Source organism: Suricata suricatta, chromosome 11 (assembly GCF_006229205.1).
Source record: "Suricata suricatta isolate VVHF042 chromosome 11, meerkat_22Aug2017_6uvM2_HiC, whole genome shotgun sequence".
Taxonomy (NCBI): domain Eukaryota; kingdom Metazoa; phylum Chordata; class Mammalia; order Carnivora; family Herpestidae; genus Suricata; species Suricata suricatta.
This window is the reverse complement of record NC_043710.1, coordinates 40,114,077-40,136,671: the sequence shown is the minus strand read 5'-3', so window position 1 is coordinate 40,136,671 and position 22,595 is coordinate 40,114,077. Positions and strand designations below refer to the sequence as shown.

At 53.9% G+C, this 22,595-nt stretch overlaps 1 protein-coding gene across 1 annotated transcript in view; it reads left to right on the top strand.

Moving 5' to 3' along the window:
- Positions 1-6: 6 nt before the first annotated feature.
- The window catches only part of KCNC1 (potassium voltage-gated channel subfamily C member 1), a 44,681-nt gene continuing 22,092 nt past the window's right edge, over positions 7-22,595 (top strand). The window contains exon 1 of the mRNA XM_029957487.1: positions 7-1,532. Within this exon, the coding sequence (XP_029813347.1) occupies positions 963-1,532 (570 nt within the window). The 5' untranslated portion in view covers positions 7-962. The remainder of the gene's footprint in view (positions 1,533-22,595) is intronic.

Sequence of the window (22,595 nt, the reverse complement as noted above, 5' to 3'; positions counted from 1 at the left end):
GGGCGCAGAGGCACCGGAGCCAGTGCCCACCGGCCTCGCAGACCGAACCCAGCCCAGAGAACCCGTGCCTGGCCCCGCAACAGCCAGGGAGCTGTCCCTTCAGCACCGCCGCCGGAGCCGGAGCGTAGCCCCGCGGAGCTCCTGCTCAAGCCGGAGCGCATCGAGCAAAGCGCTCCGCGGCCGCCGCACCGAGCAGCGCCCTGGGTGCCCCTGCCCAGGGGGCCCGCCATCTCCTCCGAGAGGCGGGGAGAAGGAGCGTGGAGGGCGGGCGGGCAGGCAGGCGCGCCCGCCGCCGGGGGGAGCAGGCAGCCAGGCAAGGAGAGAGGGAGGGGGCTGGAGCCCGCCCTGCTCCCCGAGCTGCAGCCCGGCCACGCAGGAAGGAAGGCAGCGGTCATCCACCTCCCCAGCGCAGAGAGCGCGCTGCGGCGACCACCGCACAGCAGAGCGCGAATTTCCCGGCCCCCTCTCCTCCCCTCCCCCTTCCGGGGGCTGATCTATCTGTCCGGCCTTTGGAGCAGCTGACCTTCCCCCCAAAAATCCTTGTGTCAATTTCTCCATTTTTCCCGCTGACATGGGGACGGGAGCCCGGCCCCCCAACCCTCTTTTCCCTCCTCCCGGGGCTCGCCGCTGAGCGCCGTCCCTCTCCCTCCCGTCCTCCCTCCCTTTCTGCCTCCCTTCTTTCCTCCTCTGCCTCCTCCGCAGCCGGACCAACTCCCTCCCACATCTGGCGCCTAGAGACCCTTGGGATCCCGCGCACACGCCCCTGGACCAGCACCTGACAGAAAGCGCTCCTGTGGGGCTTGGGTCGCTCTTAGGGTGGCCAGAGCCACCATCCTCTGTCCCCTCCGACGGCTGGGGGGAGGGGGGAGGAGGCCCCGCGCCCCCCTCCCCGGCGCCAACTCCCCCTGGCGGCCGCTCCCATGGGTGTCGCTGGGCCGCGCCATGCCTAAGGGGGCGCCGCGATGGGCCAAGGGGACGAGAGCGAGCGCATCGTGATCAACGTGGGCGGCACGCGCCACCAGACGTACCGCTCGACGCTGCGCACGCTGCCCGGCACGCGGCTCGCCTGGCTGGCGGAGCCCGACGCCCACAGCCATTTCGACTATGACCCGCGCGCCGACGAGTTCTTTTTCGACCGCCACCCAGGCGTTTTCGCGCACATCCTGAACTACTACCGCACTGGCAAGCTGCACTGCCCAGCCGACGTGTGCGGGCCACTCTATGAGGAGGAGCTGGCGTTCTGGGGCATCGACGAGACCGACGTGGAGCCCTGCTGCTGGATGACTTACCGCCAGCATCGCGACGCAGAAGAGGCGCTTGATAGCTTTGGCGGCGCACCCCTTGACAACAGCGCCGACGACGCGGACGCCGACGGCCCGGGAGACTCAGGCGACGGTGAGGACGAGCTGGAAATGACCAAGCGCCTGGCGCTCAGCGACTCCCCAGATGGCCGGCCCGGCGGCTTCTGGCGCCGCTGGCAGCCGCGCATCTGGGCGCTCTTCGAGGACCCCTACTCATCCCGTTACGCGCGGGTAAGTGACGACCTACCCATCCGGAGAGCTGGGTGGTGAAGGCAGGGTTCTCTGCCTCCCTGGGGCGGATTGGAGAACTGGCGCCTAGGGAGTTAGAACTGAAAGAAGTGTGTGTGTGTGTGTGTGTGTGTGTGTGTGTGTGTGTGTGTGTGTGTGAGAGAGAGAGAGAGAGACAGAGAGAGACAGAGAGACAGAGAGACAGAGAGAGACAGAGAGACAGAGAGTGCTCTTGGAGGGTGACTAGTTATGTAGGTATGTAGGGTCTGAGTCTGTATTTCCAAATCTAATATGTATGAGTGAGTACAAATGGGTGTTTGTGTGTATGCGTAGATTGTGTGTGCATATTTATGTAAGTGTGGTGGTGTATATTTGGGTGGGTAAAGTATGTAGTGGGAATGAGTGAACGTGTATATGTTTGAATGTGCAGGAGTGCCCTGCGTGCATATTTGTGTTTTTGCAGAGGTACACTGTAAAGGTGTGAACTGCCCTTTAGATTTTGCTGTGGGGAGGGAAGCTGGGAGTCCTTCCTGCCTCCCAGGTAAGCGGCATCTCCAGCCAGGCAGGGCCTGCAGAGGAGGGCTTGCGGCCTGGTCTGCTGCTTGAGACAGATCCCCCTCCCCAGGAAGCAACCTCAGGCCCTTGTGAAAAGAAGGTGGAGGGGGAATCTTTATGGCTAATTAATAGCTTTGTAGTTGGTATGGGGCTGGGCTGTGGGGAGAGGGATGTGGCCACTCTGAGACCTACTCCTGGGAACAGGGCCTGTCTCAAGGGGAGGGTGTTGGAAGGGGCTTATAAGATGCTTCTTCTGGGACCTGTCAGGAGCAGACTAGGGGCCTAAAGGGGGAACTCGAGAAAGAAGACCTGTGAGGGGTGGGTGTGTCATCATCAGCCACTCCCCTTTAGTGATAGCAGCTAGTTGCAAGAGACAAAGGGCACCCTGCTGCTGACCTTGGCCTCTTGGAGGCTTCTCCAGATTAGTTTCTTTATCTGTAAAATGGGAGGAGATGTCTGGCGAAATCTAAAGGTCTTTACTGCTCAACTGAGCCCAAAAGGGGGACAGTGGTCGCAGCCAGCCACCCTAGAAGAGACACCCTTGCCTTCACTGGCTCTGTGGTCTGAAGGGAGCCGAAGGCATGAGGGGGAGGGTCAGAGTTGGGAATTTAAAGCAGAGCCACCCCTCAACCCCCCTAGCAACAAACCACTGCTCTCTTTTACTGCTTCACATTCCTTCCTCCTGCCCCCTGGAGGTGGGGAGGATTAGGCAGGGATGGGGGCAGGATCAGTGCTGAGGATCAGTGGGGGGCACTGAGGTGTCCTGGAGAAGAAGGCTGTTTAGGCACAGGCCTGGTACATTTGTTACTTGGATAAAACTCTCAGTGTTTTAGCATGCAAGGGAGGGGGCAGCAGGTCAGCGTCTGATATGTTAAATTCTGGAACAGATGTGGGGGAGGGTGGGTAGCTACAGAACCGATCCCTTCATTTTGTCACTAAAGACCCTACACAAGGTCACTCAGGGAGCTAGAGGCCAAGCAAGACTAGAACCCTGGTCTCCTGGGACCCCATCCTCTCCTGAGCTGGATGCCAGTTCCCTGCCATTTCTGCAATGGACTGGGACCCTCAGAGATCTACCCTCCCCTCTCCCTCCTGACAGAGGCCACCACAGCCAGGGAATTATGTAACTGGAGGCTGTGGCTGAGCTGTGGGGAGGGGCCGGAGGAGGGGGACTGGGAGGTGGAACCAACACATATTGGGGCTGGGGGCATGCTGGGCAAAGGCCTGGGTGAGGGCAGCCACCCATTCAGGTTGTATTTGACCTTGGACAGCATCTCACCACCACCACAACCCCCCTTGGCCCAGGAAGGAAGTAGGCCCAATTTCTTCATTGTCCTTTCAGTCACCTGACCCTCTAGTAAGAGGCTGGGCACCCTTACCCCACCCCTTGGGCTCAGTTTTAGGGTTCTGACCTGTGTTCTGACTTCCTGGATAGACAAGGGACATGTGGGGTATGTTCCACCCCCACCCCTTTACTGTCCACCTTTTTCCACTTGACATTCCTAGGCCATGGGGTGGCCTTTACCCAATGCAGATAAATGGGCTGATTAGTGTGGTCTGGGGTCTTGTAGGTGTTTGAACCTTGCAGAAAAGTCCTGATTGTCTCAAGTGTTCATTGAAGAACATACTCTGAAGGAAAAGCTGGACTGTAGTGGGGAGATGGGGGGAGTTAGAAGCCCCCCCCACCAGCCCCCTCAATGTGCCTTCTTTTCCCAGTAGCTTCACAGAGTCATTTCAACTCCTTTGGGTGACAAATGAGAACACTGAGGCCCACAGAGGAACGGCCTGCCCAAGGGCACTCAGGAACCGAGGCCAGAGCCCGGATTAGAACCCAGGCTTCCTGCTGCACGCCAGGCTGGCCTAGCTGCATTGCGCTGCCTCTCTGCGGCTCATCTGCGCAGGGAGCAGCCGGCTGCCTGGCCTTCCTCCCCCTCCATCTTTGCTCGGCCGCTGCTGTCACCTTGTTTACCCCCTCCCCCTCCTCAAACTGGTGGGTCGGGATTTAAATTTTTATTCTAGATTCGAGACTAAAATCCTGGATATGCATGATGTTGTACGTGTGTGTGTGAAAGAAAAGCTGTATGTGTGTGAGAGGGAATCTGTGTAAGAGAGATTCTGTCTGGGTGTGAGAGACGCTTCATGTGTGTGAGAAAGACCATATGAGAATAAAAATACATGTGAGTGAGACTCTGGGAGGAGTGTGCACATGTGCGCGCGCATGTGTGTATGTGTGGTGAGACTGTGAGAGAGGTTCTGTGAGGGTCTGTATCAGAAATTCTGTGTGAATGTGAGAGAGACAGATTCAGTGTGTTCTGAGATGGACCTTGTGTGTGAGGATGAGACAGCGTGGGAGAGAGTGTGTATATAAGAAAGAGAGGGAGACTGCATGTGTAAGAGAATCGCTGTGTGTATCTGAGAAACTTGAGGTGAGTGTGCCACTGTGTAAGTGTATGGCTGTCTGTGGCGAATGTGATATTGAATGTATGCGTGCGTGCCTCTGTGTGTGTGTGTGTGTAACACTGTGTGCATGAGACCATCTGTGTATGAGTCCATATGTGGGGTGGGAGACCCTGCGTGTGGCACAGACTGTGTGCGTGTGTGAGGCTCTGTGTCATTGTGACTGTGTGTGTGAGAGAGACCCTGTGTTGCCTGGGTGTGGGTGTGCCTTGAGGAAGATGAAAACTCCAGACCAGCTTCCTGCTTGCTCCCTGGGTCTCCTGGTCCTTCTGAGCTGCTTTAGTGAGTGGTTTTGCTCCTCGTTTTCAGTCCTCAACAGAAATACTGCTCTAGCCCAGGCCAGTTGTTGGTGCACGGATCAGACAGTGAGCCGCCCCCCCCCCCCCCCAGGCCTTCTTGTTGGCCCTGGAAGAAAAAGGGCTACTTGGCTGGGGTGGGAGGTCCCATCTGAGCTCTTGAGGGTGACAGTGAGCTAGAGCTGCCTGTCTCCTGTGCTTTCCTGGGCACCCGTGCTGAGGGGGTGAGGGGTGGGGACGTGAGCTGGGACAGGATGAGCCCAGCCTGTATTCTGGGGTGAGGGGTGCTACCCCAGATGCACACAAACCAAGGATGATGGTGACACTATGCAGTAAGGACCATGAAGGGGCTTCCTGGGCTTGTGAGAGGAGGAACAGTCCGAGAAGAGGTAATGCTAGGGTAAGCTTTGGGGGCAGGTAGGAATAAGCCAGGCAGATGGCAGGGGATAACAGTCCTGGCAGGCGAAGCCATGAAGGTGTGGGAGCAGGGCTGGGCAGAGGCTGGGGCAGCCCTGCCTTGAAACCTGCCCTTCCCTCTGCCTTGGGGGCCAGTGCAGGTCTGAGGCCCTTGGCTTTTACCTATGAGTTGAATGTTTTCATCAGGAACATTGTTGGGTGTCAGGTCAGGGCTAGTGCTGGTCCTTGTTCTGCATATCAGAAAGGATCCTGAGTATGTGGTGTGTGTGTGTGTGTGTGTGTGTGTGTGTGTGTGTGTGTGTGTGTGATTACATCTGTTCCCCCTGCAAATGACAGTTACTTGACCTTCCAAATGACAAGGAAGTTCTAGTGATTCCCAAGCTGGGAAGCCCCACCACCCCACTGCCCACCCCTCTACTCTCTGTCTCTCTGCCTTGCCCCTCCCCTTTGGGGCCTGATGCAGCCCCAGCTTCTCCTCAGCTCCCTGGGAAGGAAATGCACTTGGTGGTGGGAGTGAAGAACCCAGCAAGAGACTTCTGTTCCTCCATTGGGTCTTAGCTGACAGGGCCTTGGAGTCGGTGAGATTCAGAGAGGGACAGCTGCTATCAGGGACTTCCTACACAGCCACTCGCCTCAGAGCTGCTCCCCCAGTCCAGGGCCCCACCTCTAGTCATGGTAGCCTGTGAAGGAGACCCATGGGAAGTGGAGAAGGGGCTGGTGTGCCCCCTCCCCACCACCCCATGTGCTCCCCACCACAGTGTGTCCCCCACTTGAGGTCTTCTCCTTCCTGTGATGGTTTTACAGGTGGCCTTGCGTCTTTGAATGGTACCTGCACCCCCTGCCCAGCTCCCTTCTCAGTAATGAAAGTCATAAACCAGTGTCTCCTCATCACAGTCTCTCAGCCCCATCACCTCTAAAATGGACATAGGGGCACCTGGGTAGCTCAGTCGATTAAGCACCTGAGTCTTGATTTTGGCTCAGGTCATGATCTCACCGTTCGTGAGATCGAACCCCACGTCAGTTTCTGCACTAACAGTGTGGAGACTACTTGGAATTCTCTCTCACCTCTCTCTCTCTCAAAAAATAAGTAAGCATTTAAAATAAAATAAAAATAAAATAAAATAAAATAAAATGAAATGGACATAATGATAGAACTTACCCCATAGAGTTAATGGAGAGATTAACTAAGGTAATGTGTGGAGAGCCCCGGGTTACAGGGCCTGGCATACAGTAAGTGCTGGATAAATGTTGGTTGCTACTATTGCTCCTATTGGTTGTATTATCATTCTACTTCATGGCTCTCTAGATTCTGTCCCTTGCCCTTCGTCTCCATGTCTACCATCCTGCTTCAAGCCGCCATTGTTCCCTCACCCCTCCAGAGCTCCTGACTGCTCTCCTGCCTCCAGTCCCGGCCCCTGCAGTTCATTCTCTGCTTGGCAACCACAGAGGTCTCTTCAACTCACAAATCTATCAGATTGTTCCCTTGCCTGTTTAAAACTCTTTGGTGCTTCCCTGGACCGTACTCAAACCCTGCGTCCTTCTTCAGTCTCCTCTGGCCTGGCTCTCCCCGTTGCTCACTGAGCTGCAGCTACCTTGCCCTCATTTCAGTTCCTTGCATGTGCCGGGGCCCCTGCTTCAGGGCCTTTGCACATGCTGTTCCCCCTGGAGCACTCTTTCCTCCTGTTTTTCACCTCTTTATCCTTCACACCCTGCTTGAAACATTGTTCTACATGATGCCTTCCCAGACCGTACACTGGGGGTCAGGGTTCAGAGTCCTTCCCTTCAGAGAAGCTATCTGGTATGTAATAAAATGTTCATCAGCAGCTTTGCTTGATTCAGGTTTGTCTCTACCTCCAGACTCTAAGTTTCTTATACTCTATAATAGGAATTATCTGTTATGACAGATGAGAAGTTGAGGCCCAGAGAGGAGTGCTTTTCCAAGGCCAAGTGGGAGCAGGTTACTTGGGCAGGTTCAGAAATTCAGATCTCTAACTCCTGGCTTAGCGGCCAGAGAGCCTGTCATCGGTCATCCACTTTGGATCCCTCAGGGAGTGTCTGGGAGCTGGTGCTCTGTGCTCCTTAGCTCTGAGCAGGAGGCCTGCCATCCGCCAGAAGCTTTGGGAACATTGGCCTGAGTTTCCCAGGGAGGCAGGCAGGTTGTCCTTGAGCTAGGGGAGGGAGTCTGGGGTGGGGGGGAGGGCTCATTTCAGGGCCCGCTGCCTGGGCCAGAGATCTCAGGGCCTCCCAAGACAGCTGAATATAGTGCCCTGGCTATTCTGAGCAGTCCTATGACCAGACTCACTCTGGACCGAAAGGTCAGGGCCTCCTGTCCACCCCAGGCCAGCCTGGCCACCCCCCTGGTCTGAGCTTCCCTTCCTGGGTGCAGGCTCAGAAAAGGGGGGTGCCTTAGAGGCTCCAGGGACTATTGGCTGCCCAGGCCTTATTCATGGGGGCCCCTTGGGAGGCACCACTTTCCACATGCATGGGATGTCGGAGAAGATGGGTGTTCCTGGGCCACCTCTAGCCACTATCCTCATCCAGGGGTGAAACAGGCTCAGAGAAGGGAAGGTGCTTGCCCAAGACCACACAGGCATCAGTGAAACTCAAACTCCCAACCCCAGCCTCTCGGCCCTGGGTGGGGCCATTTGCATTTCTTTTGGCTCACAGATTGAAAAGAATACTAAATCCCACCGGGGCGGACTGTTCTCTTACTTACTCCCTGTTTCCCAGTTACCTGCCTCCCACCTCCCTTCTCCACTCCCCTACCCGGGGCCCCAGCACAGCTGGTTGAAATTTCTGCAGGTCATTCCGCGCAGAGTTGGCCCAAATTCTGTTCTTATCATCCTCCAAGCAGGATTTTCTAGAACCCCTTTCCTTTCTTGAATCATAATACTAACGGCTGCTATTTACGAAATCATTTACTATGTATCCGTCTTAAGGACTTAATTTACATATTCTCATTTAATTCTCGCAAAGCTCCCATGGAACTGTAATTATTATTATCGTGCCAGTGTCACAGATGAGGCTGCTAAGGCTCAAAGAGGTTAAGTAACTTACCCAAGGTCACTTGGCTCATGAGGGAGCCTTCAGATCTGGGGCTGCCTGACCCTGGAGCGCTGTCAGTAACCATTACTCAGTACTGCCTCCCCTTGCTGTGCCAGATAGTGGGGTCTGTGGCCCAGGTTTGGGTTCCCATCTGATTCCCTCCCTGCCCCAGCAAACACGCTCGCCCAACAACCTGTCCTGGAATCCTGCTCCACAAGTTCTGGCACCTGAACAATGGCAGGTGAGGGTCTAGCCTGGTGGGCTAGAGGCGCTCTGGCAGCCCCCAGGGAAATGGTTCAGAAGGTGCCTGGTGGCCCCCACTATCCATGCAGGGCCTGGAGCTCCATGTGGCCTACAGGGAAATGGCAGAGGGCTCAGAGAGGATTAGCTGTGTTGCATGAGGTGATACACAGGGGATGTGGGGGTGGGGGTAATGCTGCCTCCTCCTCAGCTCGGCATTCGAGGCCTTCTGCTCTGGAACCTGGCCATGAGGGGCTCCTTTCTGCCAGGCTCCTCCCTGGCCTCCTTGTCTTCAGCCCTCATTCCAACCTCTGAGTTTTTGTTCATCTATTCCTCCCTCTGCGGGGCCTTTCTAGATTTGTTACACGTGAAAACCCATCCTGCAAGGCACTGGCTGCTCCTGCCCTTGCTGGCCCCTTTGGGAGTGAGGGGTCTGGACTGAGCATGGAGCCGCCAGGCTTGCATGATTTGAGCTGGAGGTTAGTGAGTCACTTCTGGAGGCCTGTGGCTGGGGACAGGCAGGCCCTGCGGGTCAAGGACGAGCCCAAGTGCATGGAGAGACGTGGCCACAGACAAGACCCTAGTTGTGGGCACCAGCAAGATCTGTGACCAGGCCATTACACCAGCCACCACGCTCCCTTGGGCAAGTCCCACTACCCCCTGCCCGCCCTCCCCGCCTCAGTCTGCAGGCATTGCCTCTGTAAAATAAGAGGTCATCCCAAATGACCACCAAGTCCTTTCCCGGTTCTGACATTCCAGGAGTCTAAGAAATCTGGGCTTTGGCTACCCAGAGGCACCGTGGAAGCCAAGTCAGTCTTTCCCTATCTCTCCTTCCACATCTTCAGCCCTGCTCCTCTCTAGGACACATTTGAGCTCTCCTGGCAAAGGCCCTGACACCATGCCCAGGGGAAGGGCTCTGAAGAGCTTCCTCCTACATTCATTCAGGCTCTTTCAACCTGCTCTCGTTCATTCATTCAAGGCCTGCCTGGGGTCGCCACTGTGACCACTGTGAACCATCGTTGGCTCACCCAGCCCACTCACCCACTGGGGGTACCACGTCTTGAGGATGTGCTTGCTCGGGCCCAGCAGGTGGCACCTCTTTGCCCTCTTCTCCAGGCCCTTCTCTAGGCTGGGAATTGCAGAGAGGTGGACTCAGAGAGGAAATGCTATGCCAGCCTGGAGGGACTGGAGCAGGGAAAGGGCTATGAGTTGCAGTGAGCAACTGCTGGGGGGCCAGGCTAGGGCAGGGGGGGATTTATAGGGACTGCTCCGGAGCTGGAGGGCTGGTTGCTGGAGGATTCCCACCCGTGGCTGACTCTCAGATTACCTGAGCTGCTTCCAAAAGGTCAGGCTCCTGGGCTTTATCCCTCGAGAATTTGATTCCTAGATCTGGGGGCAGGGTGCTCAGGGTGTTTGCTCCACTCAGGCAATACTGCTGCTCAGTGAGGGAGAATCTGCACCGGGGCTGGCACACAGGGGCTCTCACTACTTGGTGTGGTCCTCTGACCAGCAGCATCAGTGTCACCTGAGCACTTATTAGAAATGAAGAGTTTTAGGCCCCACCGGAGACCTACTGATTCAGAACCTTCATTTTAACAAGATCCCAGATGAATCATATGCACATTCGATTCTGAGAAGTGCTGAGGCGGGCAGCTGCTCCCAGCTCAGGGAAGTATCAGGACACAGAGAGGCCTGAATGGGTGCCTGCAGGTTGGCAGAGCTTCAAGGGGGGTGATTCTGATCTTTCCCTGTGCCTGAGACTTTAGCATCAAGGTGATGGGCCTGGGGGTGAGGCCCCAGCTCAGTAAAAGGCAGCTGCATCTGTAAACTGCTCAGACCAAAACCCTTGGCACCATCCCTAATTCCTTCCTCTCTCTCATGCATCAGCAAATCCTGTGGCCTCCATGTTGAAAGCCTCCCAGAACCCAGCTGTGTCACATCAGCTCCTTCACTAGGTCCCTAGCTGGAGCCACCATCTTCTCTGCCCTGGATTTCTATGAACTGTCTCCAGCTCCAGCCCCTTCTCCACCTGCAGCCAGGGCCATCTAGAGTAAGGTGCTAGTCAGACCAAGCCACTTCTGTGCTCTGCTAACTCTGGCTTCCGGTCTCAGAAGCCCAAGTCCTTCTGAGGTTACAGCACTTCTCATGAGCCCCTTGAGCTGACAATCTCCCTTCTGCTCTGCTGCCTCTCCTATTCCTCATTCTGGCCTCCTTGGTTTTCCTCCAGCACAATGGTTGTGCTTCTGCCTCAGGACCCTTAGTCTTGCTGTTCCTTCCACCTGGAGCACTTTCCCCCCCAACACACTCACTCCCTCACTTGCTTTGGGTCTGGGCTCAGATCATACCCTGGCATTCCCTCCCTCCGTTTTGTGCTCTCCTCCTTGGCATTAAATCCATCTAACAGTATTTTACTTACTTACCTGTATATTATCTGTTTCCCTCATTAGAAGAAGCTAGAACAGAGTGGGTACTAAATAAATATTTATTGAGAGGATGGATAAGGAGGCCAGACCTAGGTCGCACATTGGCATCACACCTGTGAGCCTGTTACTGGCTGACCCCTTTCTCCCTTGCCTCACCTGGGAACACATCCCTCCATCCTCGAGCCTAGAGAGGTGGTGGAGAGGCAGAGGCAGAGGATGGGGCCGTGCTATGGATCCTGGAATGTCCCGGTCAGGGCGGGTCCCACCTGCCACTGTTGCCTCCCAGGGCCAGATGAGGCTCATCCCATCCCAGCCCCTCCACCTCTGCAAACTCTGCCTTCACTGCCTCAGCCCAGTGAACCCCTGGCCCACTTCCCACAACCAGAGCTCAGAGGCTAAGGAAGTGTTTTCCCAAATCAGGACGCACGAGCTCTCACATGAGGACTGAGCGTTGCAGGGGATGGAGTTCACAGGTCCATGGGGTCCGGCCGGATGCCTGGAAGTGAAGTCTCCCTTCTCTGTGACTCCTCCTATAGGCCAGCCAGGCTTTGTCTCTCCCTCTCCTTCCCCATCTTCTTCCTGGGCCTCCTCCTTCTCTTCCCTGTCCCCTTCATCATCCCCTTTCCTCTTATTTTCTGGCTTTCAACAGACTCTTCCCCTTGAAAGCCTAGGATGCTTTTTGTCCCAAGTTCCCCTGCTTTGACGCTCGGTCATGTGTTCAGTGGAAAGTGGGTGGGCCTCAAGGCCCCACTCAGCAGTGTGACCTGAGTCCAGTTCTCTCCAGGGAGTGTGGCCTCTTGAGCCAGGAGGCCTGCATTCAAGTCCCAGCTCCACACTTCCCAGCTGTGTGACCTTGGACAAGTTCCCTAACCTGTCTATATCTCAAGATATATTAATAGCACCTGACTCATAGGGAAGTCGAGAGGCTTGAATATGTTAAGCACTTAGCCCAGAACCCAAAACATAATAAGTGCTTAATTATCGTAAGTTCCATTATTGTCTTTTTTCCCCGGCGCTTGGTTCTAGAAGATCCAAACCATCAGCTGTTCATTGTCTGCTTGTTTCTTTCAGTAACTGACTCTCCTTTCAAATAACTCTCTAGGGGTCACCTCACCTACCTTGGCCCTGGGAAGGCCTGCCTTCCAGAGTCTGTCTCCCAGGGGCCAGATTTCAGGGGTGTCATCCTGGCAGGCCTGGATTCTGTCTTGGTTTCTGCCACAAACCTGCTGTGTGTCACAGGCAGATCATGGCCCCCTCTGATCCTCAGTCTTCCTGTCAGTTGTAATGGGCCACTGGTTCCTGCTCTGCAGCCCTCTCCAGATGTAGAGGGGAATGAAGGAGATAGAACATGGAAGTTCCATCTGCAGGGTAGAGGGGCAGGGAGGGCCACGGACATCTGTGGTTGGGAGCCGAGCATGGTGACCTGAGATGCTGACAAGAGTACCAGTGTGGAAGGGCAGGTGGGTAGGGGCCATGTATCACAACTTCGGGCCTTGAAATATGTCTCTTTCCAAGGGGACCCTCTGGGACAGTAAGCATGGGCAGCAAGCTTACCCTAGAAGCTGCTGGGGCCTGGGGGTCCTGTTGGTACCAGTGGGCGGTGCCCACTCTGGGGCTGGGCTGCCCCGCCAGGCCGACGCCAGGCTGGGTAGGGACGAGCTAATATTAGCCGGGGCAGCCCCAGACAGCTGAGCTCAGGGGGCCTCAGCAGCTTCCCTGGGCCCAGGGCTCTGTTGCTTCGGCCTGGCCCACAGCAGCCAAAGGAAGCTTTCTTAAGTCTGTGCATGACCTTGGATGCCCGCTCCGCCCTGGCCTGATCCAAACCTTCCCCTGCTAGCCTGGCAGCCCTGCTGCTGCTTCACCCCCCTGGCCCTGGCCCTCTGCGCATGAGGTGCCCCCACCTCACCTCTTTCCTTCTCCATCCTTCCATACACCCCTACTCTACACATGAAGACAGTCCGTGTAGTTCCCTGCCTGGCGTGGGGGTGGGGTGGGGCTATTAGCATTCATGCATTCATTCCTTCATTCAACAAATATTTATTGAGTACCACCTACTTACTAGATGGCAGGCAAGAACCTGGGAATAGAGCAAAGAACAAAACAGTAAAAAATTCCTGCCCTCAAGAAGCTTACATTCTAGTGCAGGGAGAATAAAAAGAAATAAATGGATACATAGCTATATAGTGTATCAGGTGGTGAGGAGTGCCATGGAGATATATAATGGAGATGCATATATAGGACCCAGAAAGTGCTGGGGGTGACAGCTTTAACTAGTGTGGCAGGGAAGGCCTCTCTGAGCAGGTGACAGAGGGAGGGAGACATGTGTCTCACTTAAGACACAGCAAGAGGCCAGTATCCAGGACTGGGCTCAGAGAGCCAGAGGACAATGGTAGGTCATAAAGAGAAGAACACAGCTTCCCACAGCCCCACTGGGCTCTTGGCAGTAGGGTCTTGCCCCATGGACCCTCAGCCCATGATAGCCTGGTGCTCGCCTGTGTTCACATCTCTATTGCCATCCCCTCCCCGCCCCTCCTCTCCCGTGGCCACAGGGGTGACACAGTCCTGATCTCCCTGGGCCTCAGGGAAGGGGCTCCTGCCTCATCATAGTGGGGGACCTCTGTCCTTTCCCTAAAGGCCAAGGGGGACGAGGTAGGGCCAAACAGAGCTGCCACCAGGCTGCAGGGGGAGCTGTTCTCTGAGGGGGTGTGGAGCTGGAGAGAAGTTGGTGAGGGAGCCAGAGTTGCAGGGCCCTTCAAGACAAAGGTTCTGTTAGCAATTTCCATCCACATAGTCCCCCACAGCTGCTTACCTGATTCTCCCTCCAGTGTGCTGAGTGTAGTGTTTATGGGCCAGCTGGGAGCCAGACTGCCTGGGTCCAACCCGGCGCTGCTGATTATCAGCTGTGTAACCTCTGTAAGCCTCAGCCACCTCAGCTGTAAAGGGGGGATACCAAGAGTCCCCCAAGGGGCTGCTGTGAGATAAGTTACAGAAAGCCCTTTAGCACAGTACGTGGCACAACACAGGTGTTCAAGTTACGCATTATTGTTCTCACCATTTGGCACATGAGGCATCTTCCTAGGATGCTCTGCAGACATGGCCTCACCCACCTGGGGATTCTGAGAATATGAAGCTAATGTCTGAAAGGGGTTAGACAGGAGCTTCCTGTTTCCAGGAAGCTTCGGTGATTCCCCCGGGATCTTCTCTGCCCATGAGGATGGTGGGGCGGGGAAGCATCACTCCCCTGGGCCGTATCACCAGGGCAAGACTATGAACATATTTTAGACCATGGCCTCCCGCCAGGGCCAACATCTTACCACTCAGAGATTAATGTTTTATGCTCAGCCTCAGGGACTCTCTTAGCAGCTGTGAGGAATGCGGTCACCCACTGGGCCACCTGGAGCCAACCAGAGCCTTGGGATGAGGGCTGGGCTCTTGGTGGCTTACGTGGCCGCCACCTGCTAAGATCTAGCCCTAGGCAGGGTGCTCCTCCTCATATTGCCATGGAAGCGCCTACCTTGGCGCCTGACCAGCCCACATACCTGGAGTGTGGCCCTTGTCTTTTGGGGCCTTAGTTTCCTCATCTATAAATTGTGCATAATGGGATCACCAACCTCTCAGGGGAGCTGGGAGAATCCACTAAGACAGAGGCAGAAAGATAATTTGTGAGGGAGAAATTATGGTTCAAAGCAGGGCCATGTACCAGAGAAGGCCACCATCTTGAGGGCAAGGGAGGTGTGAGGAGGGGACAGATAGAGGTGGGAGCATAGACCTTGGACCTGGCTGGACCTCAGTGCAGGCTTGCGCAGGTGGCGTATGGGCAAACCTGTTTTCTCCTGTGTGAAATGGGGATGAGTCTCTGAGAGCAAAGCCTGAGGCATCATGCACTTGAGACATGCTTACCAGGGGTTGGATCTGGCTACCTGGGGCACCACTGAGCCTGGTCCTAGGTTCAGATACCCCAGGGAGGTTCGGTACAATGAGGCCCTGGCTGATCCACAGAGACAAGGAAGCAAGCCGTGGAAACTTCCTCTGGTGGTTTGCAGCCTCAGCCATGAACCACTGTCACCAATGATATATTTAGCAGCACAAAGGTCAGAAATGCCAAGCCCTGGCTTCCCTTCTAGGCAGCAGGAACCATGTCTCCTGAGGCCTGGCTGTCACCAAGCAGATATTTTTTTCTGTCTGGCAGTCTGGGCATCTGAGTAAAAGCCTCAGAGTAAGGAATCACAGTGGTATGTACTGGCTGGCCAAGTCTTTCTATGTCTGTGGTCTTTCCTGAACCCTGTTGTGTTGCCCTTGGAAATCCCCACCCAACCTGTCTTTCCATACCGCCCATCCTTGGCCTTCAGGCACATCGGCCATCCCCCCGGCAGGCTGTGTAGCTCCCCTCTGCCTCCTGCCTTTGCCTACTCTGTTCCTTCTTGAGCAGCCTGCCCTCCCAGAGAACTTTTCCTGCCCTTGATCTAGCTGCCCTATTGAGGTTACATGTCTTTTCAGCTCAGCTGCCGCCTCTTAGAGGACAAGGATCAGCTTAAGGAAGATAGTTCCTGTTACATAACATGGAATCAACAAATCTTTGCTAAAGGGATGTAGTTCACAACAGCCCTGTGAGGCGGAAGGATGCAGTATCATCCTCAGCTTCTTGATGAAGGAATAGCTGGCCCAGAGGTTCATTTATTTATATGAACTATCCAGTTAGCGACTGGTGGAAGGACGGATCCCAAGTCCTCTTTGGGAAATTGAGAAGGCAAACTAGAGCAGTGCCATGTTCCTTCCTGCGCTATTTGGCTGAAGTTCTGTGATCAAGAATGAGGTGGTTGGATGGACAGATGGGTGATGGACAAGTGGACAAAAGAATGGGTAAAATGACAGGTACGTGGATGGTCACAGATAAATGGATGGAAGGAAAGATATATGAGTGAACACCCTGCTAGATGTGTATCTTGGCAGATGGATGAACAAATGGATGGATGGCTTCAAGGCAGGAAAGGAAAGGAAGTCTCATGTCTCATTAAATGAAAACATCCTACAGGGTAGGACTTAGAAGCTGGAGACTTCAGGGTGGAAGGCAGGGGGGAGCGACCTAGCCCATGAATGGAGAAAAGGGGTTTACAAGATGCAGGGGTGGATGATTTGTGGAGTGAGGGAGCTTGGAGCCGGGGGCAGGGACTGGCCTCAGAGACTGACCCTCCCAAAGGTGAGAAGCTCTGATGGAGCAGCCCCAAGACAGGCTGGAAGGAAGTTGCAGTCAGAGCCATGTGATGGGGAAGCCTCAGGGTCAAGGGTTTTCCAGACTCCCTGAGACCATTGGAGGGCAGATGGTGAGTGGGGGCTTGGCCTCTGAACCCCAGGCGCACTGAGCATACCTGTGATTTCAGCCTGTTCTGGGGTTGGAGGCCGCTCTTCCTCCCGGGGTCCCCAGCCTCAGTGAGCAAGCTGCTCTGATAGCTCTGGCAGGATGTATTCAGGGGACAGTGCAGCTCTCCTGGCTGAGGGGTGGGCACTCCTGAGGCACCTGGCTCAGGGTACCAAGATACACCACCTTCCTACTGCTTTTTGTCATCAGTCCCCAGACATGAGCTCCAAGGCTTTCATTTTAATTACCTGGCATGGGCCAGTAGAGGGACCACAGACATGGGCAGCCAGTAGTTGAGCTTGGCCGGGCCTGGAGGCTTAGATGCTGCTAGCCTGGAGCAGGGGTTCCAGCTGAAGCTAAGGCTCTCCATTTGCACAAGGCACAGAGCTGTGAGCTCCAGCCTCCCTCCCAAAGCCCAAAGCCTCCCCCAGCACCAGGCTGCACCCCCGACACAAACACTGGCCCCAGCGATCTCCCTGGGAAACCAGGTCCCAATGAGAGTGCCTGGTGTGCCGCTAACTGCTCATTACAGTCACGGCTGCAGCTAAGTATAGCTCCAGCACACACAAGACCAAGACAGCAAGGGAAAGTCTTTCCATAAAAAAGCTCCACATGGAAACACACAAACATCTGCATGCACACGCTCCCCACACTCGTGCATACTGGTGGCCTTGGACACTCATAGACTTGTCCTTGCACCAACACGGAGTTTCATTCACTCACTCAGGCTTTCATTCAATAAATGTTTGTTGAGGGGCTGGGAGAGTGGGTTGAGAGCATGTTTTCTGTCGTCAGACAAAGCTGGGTTCTAACTCCGTCACCTCCCAGGTTTATGATCGCAGGTAACTTAGCCTCTCTGTGCCTCAGTTTCCCTCTCTATAAAGTCGGGAGGGTAACCACAATGCAGACCTCAGAGTTGGGGGTCGGGGTAAGTGACATGGCACATGTATGAGTGCTTAGCATGGGTCTGGCTCAGGGAAGGTTTCAGTACATGGTAGATGTCTGTATCCTCATTACTGAGTATCTACTCTGTGCCTAGCTCTGTGCTTAGAGCTTTATTTAAAGCTATCATTTCTGGAGGTGGTTGTGAAAAGTGGTGCCTGGTATATAATAGGCACTCAGTAAATATTTGATGATTGAATGAATGAGCAAACCACTGAAAGCTGCATCAATGGATGATTGGATGTCCTTGGAGCTTTCTTCTTTGAGGAGGCATCCACGCTCACTTGTCCCTTGGCCAAGCTGTGGCTCCAGTAGGATCTAGATATTCTTGTGGATAACATAGGGATCCTAAAGATAGAGAAGGAGCTCCAGGGTGTCTGAGTGTGACCCCGCCACATTTTGGAGATAGGAAAATGGCTGCACAGAGGTGGTGCTGGGTTCAGCTTGGACAGACACAGTAGTCATGCAATACCAGTCAGGGCCCTAGGTGGGCAGTCGGGCAGGCTGGGGCCCCTGGGCTGTCACTAGGCAGGGCTCTGTCCACAGGGGAGAGGCTGGAAATCAGCCTGGGTAGGAAATAAGCTTCAGGATTAAAAAAAATAATAATATTCTTTTAAAAAATGTTCATTTATTTATTTTGGGGATGGGGGAGAAAGAATCCCAAGCAGGCGCCATGCCCAGCAAGAAGCCCTACATGGGGCTTGATCCCACAACTGTAAGATCATGACCTGAGCCTTTATCAAAAGTCAGATGCTCCTCTGGCTGAGCCACCCAGGCACCCCAACCTTCAGGACTTAAAGGTACTGTCAGGGCACCTGAGTGGCTCAGTTGGTTAAGTGTCCTGCTTTGGCTCAGGTCATGATCTCATGGTTCATGAGTTCAAGCCCCCCTTGGGCTCTGTGCTGACAGCTCAGAGTCCTTACCCTGCTTTGGATTCTGTATCTCCCTCTCTCTAACCCTCCCCCACTTAGCGCATGCTCTCTCTCTCTCTCAAAAATAAACAAATGTAAAAATTAAAAAAACAAATAAAGGTACTATCACGGGGCACCTGGGTGACTCCATTGTTGGAACATCCACTCTTGATTTTGACTCAGGTCATGATCTTGCAAAGGTGAGATTGAGGCCTGCTTCTTGCTTTGCGCTGGGCGTGTATGGAGCCTGCTTAAGATTCTCTTTCTACCCCTCTCCTCCAGTTGTGCACACACTCTCTCTCTAAAGTTAAAAAAAAAATTAAAAAAGTTACTGTCACCATTCCCAGCTTTGAATAGGCCGGCAGCTAAATGGCCTGGGCCATCTCCTCCCATCACACCTTCTCAAAAAGAAAGTGACATTTCCTGGTGCTTTTTTAAGCCCAGGCCGGCTGGATCTGGCTGGGGCATGGGGTGGGGAGGGGTGGGTGACACTGGGGAGTCACACAGCCTGAGTCTCTCCTCACCTTGAGTGATCTCAAGGCGCTGGGAATAGACAGGGTCTCATGTCCTCGCCATGTGTCCCAGATTCCAGTTGCCACACTCCAGCCCAGCTCGCAGGTTTTGAATTCCACATTCTGGAGCCAGTTATGCCCCCAGGGCAGGACTCGGGCTGTTGAACTCCACAATGAGTGCCTTCCACTGGCCAGCCTGCTGGGAGTGGAGGGTAGGCCTGTCCCCTCCCTGAGAAGGAACCTCCGTGCCCTTGTGCCCACTGTCCTCAGTCATTCATGGTCATAGCAGTGGGGACTCAGGTCTTTACTGAGACCTTGTCAAGAGATGAACATGATTGTGCCTGCTGCCAGGGCATATGTGAGCCTGTTGTCAGTGCGTATACCCAGTGCCAGGGTGGCCATGGATCTGCTCTCAATCACCGTGCCCATTGCCAGTATAACATACAGTCTCTGTGAGATTAGGCAGTGAGGACAGAGCTGGGTGACTAGTGACTCCATCAGTGGCCAGTTGAGTCAAGATGCATAGACAGAGATTATCCTTTTACCAGAGTACACGTAGATCTGCTCTAAGTGTGGTCAGTGCCAGTGTAAACACAAGTCAGTATCTGTGTACATTGCTAGTGTAGATGCAGACGCCGTATCAGTGAACCGAGACTGCACACTGCCCGTGCAAATGAGGGGAAGCAGGCATCAGAGGAGGCTTCACTTCCTAAGGAGGCCGAGAAGGGTAAACGTTGTTGTGCCCACTGCACAGAGAGAAGGATCGAGACAAGCAGACCTAGGACATATATCCTCAATCTTCCTACGGAGGGAAAGCTGTGCTCCTGGTTCCTGAGAAAGGGGCCCCTCTTCCCCTACTAGTGTGTGGCATGTGGCCAGCCCTGATCCCCAGATCCAGCCACTTCATGGAGCTTACACTGTAAGGTGGAAGAGAGACAAACAATAAGTATGAGAAGTAAGTAAATTAGATAGTGTGAAGTGCTAACACTCAGCCAGCTGGACACCTGGAGTGGCTGACTGTGGCTGGATGTAAATGATACGTCAGTAGAGCTGGGGAAGTTAGTGTCCAAAGATGGCATGTGCTATGAGGGGAAGTAGAGGAAGGAAAATCAGACCAGTGGGCGGTGCCAGTCGAGAGTAAGCCTCAGGAGATACTGAAGGAATGAGCCGCGAGGATACCTGGGGAAGGGCATCTGATGGGGGGAACAGCCCGTGCGGGGGCCTTAAGGCAGGCGTATGTCTGGCATGTTTAAAGAACATGTTTGAGGAGGCGGGTGTGGCTGAAACAAGCCGAGGGGACAGCGGCAGGAGAGGAGCTTGGAGGGGGCAGTGCAGGACCAGATCACGTAGGGGCTGCAGGGAATGTGAGGAGCTTGGCTTCTGCTCTGAGAGAAATGGGGAGCCTGTGCAAGGGTTTTGAGCAGAGAAATGACACAATCAGGTTTATATTTTAAAAGGATCATCTGGCTGCCGTGCCGAAAATAGTCCCAGAGCACCAGGAACATTGGAAGCTGGGAGACCAGTTAAGAGGCTTTTCCCATAATCTAGGAGGAAATGATTGATCCTGGCTGGGACAGAGGTGGTAACGGTGGTATTGGGCAAGTGGTCAGACTCTGGATTTATTTCACACTGAGCTAATGGGATTTCCTTACGAATTAAATGTGAGGTGTGGCACTAGGGGAAGTGTCAAGGTTTGGGGCCAGAATGTCCAGAAGGATGGAGTTGCTGTCTCACTCGATGGAGAGGCTATGGGCAGTCGGGGTGGTGCGGGAGCTCAGGCGGCGCCTTGGGGTGGAGAGAGTGCTATCAGACCTCCAGCTGGAGATAATAAGGAGATGGCTGTTGAAGTCTTGAGTTCAGGAGATGGGCTGAGCTGCAGGTAGATATTTGGGAGTGTTCAATGATGGTTGAATGGGTGATAGTATTTAAGCCTGGAAACCAGGTGAAACGCTAAGGGAATGAATGGAGATGGAGATGAAGACCAAGGTTCTGGGCACCCCAATAGTTCAAGGCTGGGAGGAGAGGTTGGCAGAGAATGCAAAGAAGGAGCAGCCAATGAGGTAGGAAGAAAATCAAGAGACTGTGGGAACCTGGGAGTGTGACAAAAAAGGAGGATCAGCTCTCTCAGATGCTATTGATGGCCAAGGGACACGAGGACTGGAAATTCGTCCTGTTCTTTCTGCCTAAAGTGCTCTTCCTTGCAACCTGTCTTCCCCTAGTTGATTCCTATACATCGTTCTAACCTTGGCACACTTGTCACTTCCTCCTAGAAACCACTCTAACCCCAAGACTTACTGTCAAAGGCCCATCGAATGCCTTTTGATTTCTCCTCAAAGCCTTTGTCACTTCATGGAGGTACCTATTTGCTTGTATGGTTATTTGATTCATGTCAGTCTCCCCTGCCCGGCGGCTATGGCTGTTTTTGCTCACTCTATGCTCAGTGCCCTGCACAGACCTGGGAAAAGGCATAAATATTCGTTGGAGGGAGAGCAGGGGGCAGTCACTGCCTACACTGCATCCACTGCCCTCCCTGAGCTGTCCCTGTTGGGGCCATCTTTTTAATTCCCTCCCCACCACACATACATATATGTGCACACATGTATACCCTATTGGGGAGTCATGACTCCTAACTCGATGCAAAAACAGAAGAGGGATCTGGGGGTAATTTCCCATTGGGTTCCTAGTGGGTATACCATGGAGCTTGGAACCTCAGTTTACTCATCTGCCTAATGGGGTCAGTCATGACTGTCCTGCAGATGGCCCAGCTATTGATGTGTGTGTGGGGGGGTATTCATTTGGGGTTCAATATGTGAAATGTGTTGTAAACTGTAGATAACTATCCCTAGTCATCGTAATGGGAAGACTAATGTCTTCCTCCCAGGCTACCTGGTTAGATATGAAAGAGATTTGTAAATGGAAGCCCTGGAACATGGTGGATTTAGAATCAGAGAGACCTGGTTTCAAATTCTGCCCATCCCTTTCAAGCTATGTGGGTTTTTGGTTTTTTGGGCACATGTCTTAACCCCTCCGAACCTCAATTTTCTTATCTGCAAAGTGGACGTAATGACATCTCCCTCAGAGAAATTTTTAAAGATAAATGAGATTATGCTGGTAAATGGAGTCATTGTGATTTGACAGCGGAGCACGATGAGGCTGAATAAAGCTAAAGACTCCCGTTACCAAGGTGGTTGTTGTGGGAATCAAGAAGGTAAAGGTAAAGTGTGTGACCCATATAGCCATGCACAGTGAGTGCTTCACCAAATCAGGTGCTGAAACAGGGGAGCTGGCCAGGAAAGGGGATGTGGTGAAAGCCAGAGAAAGCCTGGCCTGCAGGAGGGATGGGTCTGAGGCCTATCTGCAAGCGTGTGCAGGCTGTCACAGGGAAGAGGAGGTGTGTTCTGGTGACCCGAGGGGGTGGACCTGGATCCCTGGGAGAAAGGCAGGAAGATTGACTTGAACATGAAATAAATGCATATCTCTAGAGCTATACAAAGACAGGATGAGTGGCCTTGGGAAGTCTCCATCACCTGTGGTCACCATCAGGGACATCTGCCTCAGGGTTCCTGCGAGGGGTCACTGCATTGCCTGCACAGGAGGCCAAATATCCTCTATGGGGTGATGTCCTACTCACTTCCTGGTCTGGGAGTCTCAGTCACATATTTCTTATTCCAATGTGTGGCACAAAAAGGTTTGGGGCACATGAGAAGAAATAGCGATACCCCAAACCCAGGTGAAAAATTAGTTCAGAATGAGCACCAAATTTAACTGAGCTCCCTGGCAGTCAGAGCAAAAGAGAAATAGGAAGGGTTCCATCACTGGCTATTTACTAACAGAAAAGTAGACCTAGAGCAGCAGAGACACACAGGTAAATACAGTTCTAAGTCCTGAAATGGGACGGTATCCTGTGTGGAA